The 1,545-nt window shown below is 63.8% G+C and overlaps 1 protein-coding gene across 1 annotated transcript in view; it reads left to right on the forward strand.

Moving 5' to 3' along the window:
* Nucleotides 1-1,545, forward strand: part of ZC3H3 (zinc finger CCCH-type containing 3) — a 93,542-nt gene that overhangs the window by 64,375 nt on the left and 27,622 nt on the right. The window contains exon 8 of the mRNA XM_007956134.1: nucleotides 97-166. Coding sequence (XP_007954325.1) covers nucleotides 97-166 — 70 coding nt within the window. The remainder of the gene's footprint in view (nucleotides 1-96; nucleotides 167-1,545) is intronic.

A 1,545-nucleotide genomic window follows, 5' to 3' on the forward strand; every position in this document is an offset into this window, starting at 1 on the left:
GAGAAGGTGGCCGTGTGCACCAGGTGCCCGCCCCCCCCCCGGCCCCCCCGCCCCCCCCCGCCCCGCCCCCGCCCCTGCTCACCCTCCTGCCCATAGGTTCCTGCGGGGCACCTGCAAGAAGACAGATGGGACCTGCCCATTCTCCCACCACGTCTCCAAGGACAAGGTCAGTGTGGAGCCCCTGGGCCCTGCTCCCCTCGCCCCTGTCCCATCCCCAGTCAGAGGCCCTGGGGCCCCCAGGCTGAGGCCGCACCTGTCCCTTCCTGAAGCTGCGGGCGGGCTCCTTGGTGAGGGAGGCGAAGGCCTGGGCACTGTGGGCCGGGCAGGTGGGGCGGCCTGCGGCTCAGATGCCCCATGAGCGCCTGTCAGCTGAGGGCGGTGCTGGCTGGGGCTGCTGTGCGGGGCGGGGCGGGGCGGGGCGGGGCTGGCTGGGGCTGCTGTGCGGGGCGGGGCGGCAGAGGGGACGCTTCTGCTCGTCAGCTTTCCCCATGAGGGCCTTACGGAGAATCAGCATCTTTCTCCCTAATAGAGCCTCTAAACTCTGTCATGAGCAGTTTGGAGGCTCACGTCGAGTTTCGGGTTCATTAGCCGCCGGCTCGAGCCTCGAGTGAGCGGCCACTGCACCAGCGCCCTGAGTTAATGTTATTGTTATTTGTGCGGACGTGGTGGGTGCAAACAAGGTTAATTGAAATGAGAACGCAGTTTTCTCTTGATAATGGCCCCAGTCTGACAGCTAGGAGGGCTTTCGTTTGGGCTAAGAGTTGCCTTTATTATCCCTTTTTATTAGAGCTAATTTGGGCTCTATATCAAAAACCACATTAAGGGAATCGTCGCAGCCGCACCACTGCCAGCCCCGAAGGGAGCCCACAGCCTCTCTTCCCCTCTGCGGCTGCAGTTAAAAGACCGTTAACAACAAACGCCTCCCGTTCGCGGCCCTCTGTTTCGCGCCTCCACCTCCCCCACCCGCTGGCTGTCCTGTCCCTGGCTGTCCCCCAGAAAAGCAGCTCCTTATCATCCGTGTCCGTCTGTCCCACGGCGGCCACCCCTGGGGTGCGGGCCACCTCCCGGCCTGCTCCAAGCCCACAGCTGTCAGCCAGCAGCTGCTGAGCAGGGGTGCAGGTTAGGGGCCTGGGACCGACGGGGCCCGTCAGCGCCCCTCCCTGGGGGTGGAGGGCTGTGCTGAGAGGCTCTGGTGGAACTCTGGGTTCCCACTGGGCTCACCAACCCGGCTGCATGAGCTGTCGGACACCTGGTCTCTCACCTGTGAAATGGGGTACACATGCCAGGTACTGTGGGATGTGTCAGGGTCTGGCCCTTGTCCCCTACCCCCTCAGTTGGGATTTGACCCTCCCCCCAAGTTGGGGTCTGGCTCTCACCCCTCCCCCACCTCGGTTTCTGTCACCCTTGCCCCCCAAGAGTCAGAGCCTAGTTCTCACCTACTACGCACACCAGGGTATGGCTCTGACCCTACCTGTATCACGGTTGGTCACCCTACACATATCAGGTCTGTTGCCCCCCGTTGGCGTCTGACTGCCCCCCCATCGG

Source organism: Orycteropus afer, unplaced genomic scaffold (assembly GCF_000298275.1).
Source record: "Orycteropus afer afer isolate SDZICR_OR568_19922 unplaced genomic scaffold, OryAfe1.0 scaffold00574, whole genome shotgun sequence".
Classification (NCBI taxonomy): Eukaryota; Metazoa; Chordata; class Mammalia; order Tubulidentata; family Orycteropodidae; genus Orycteropus; species Orycteropus afer.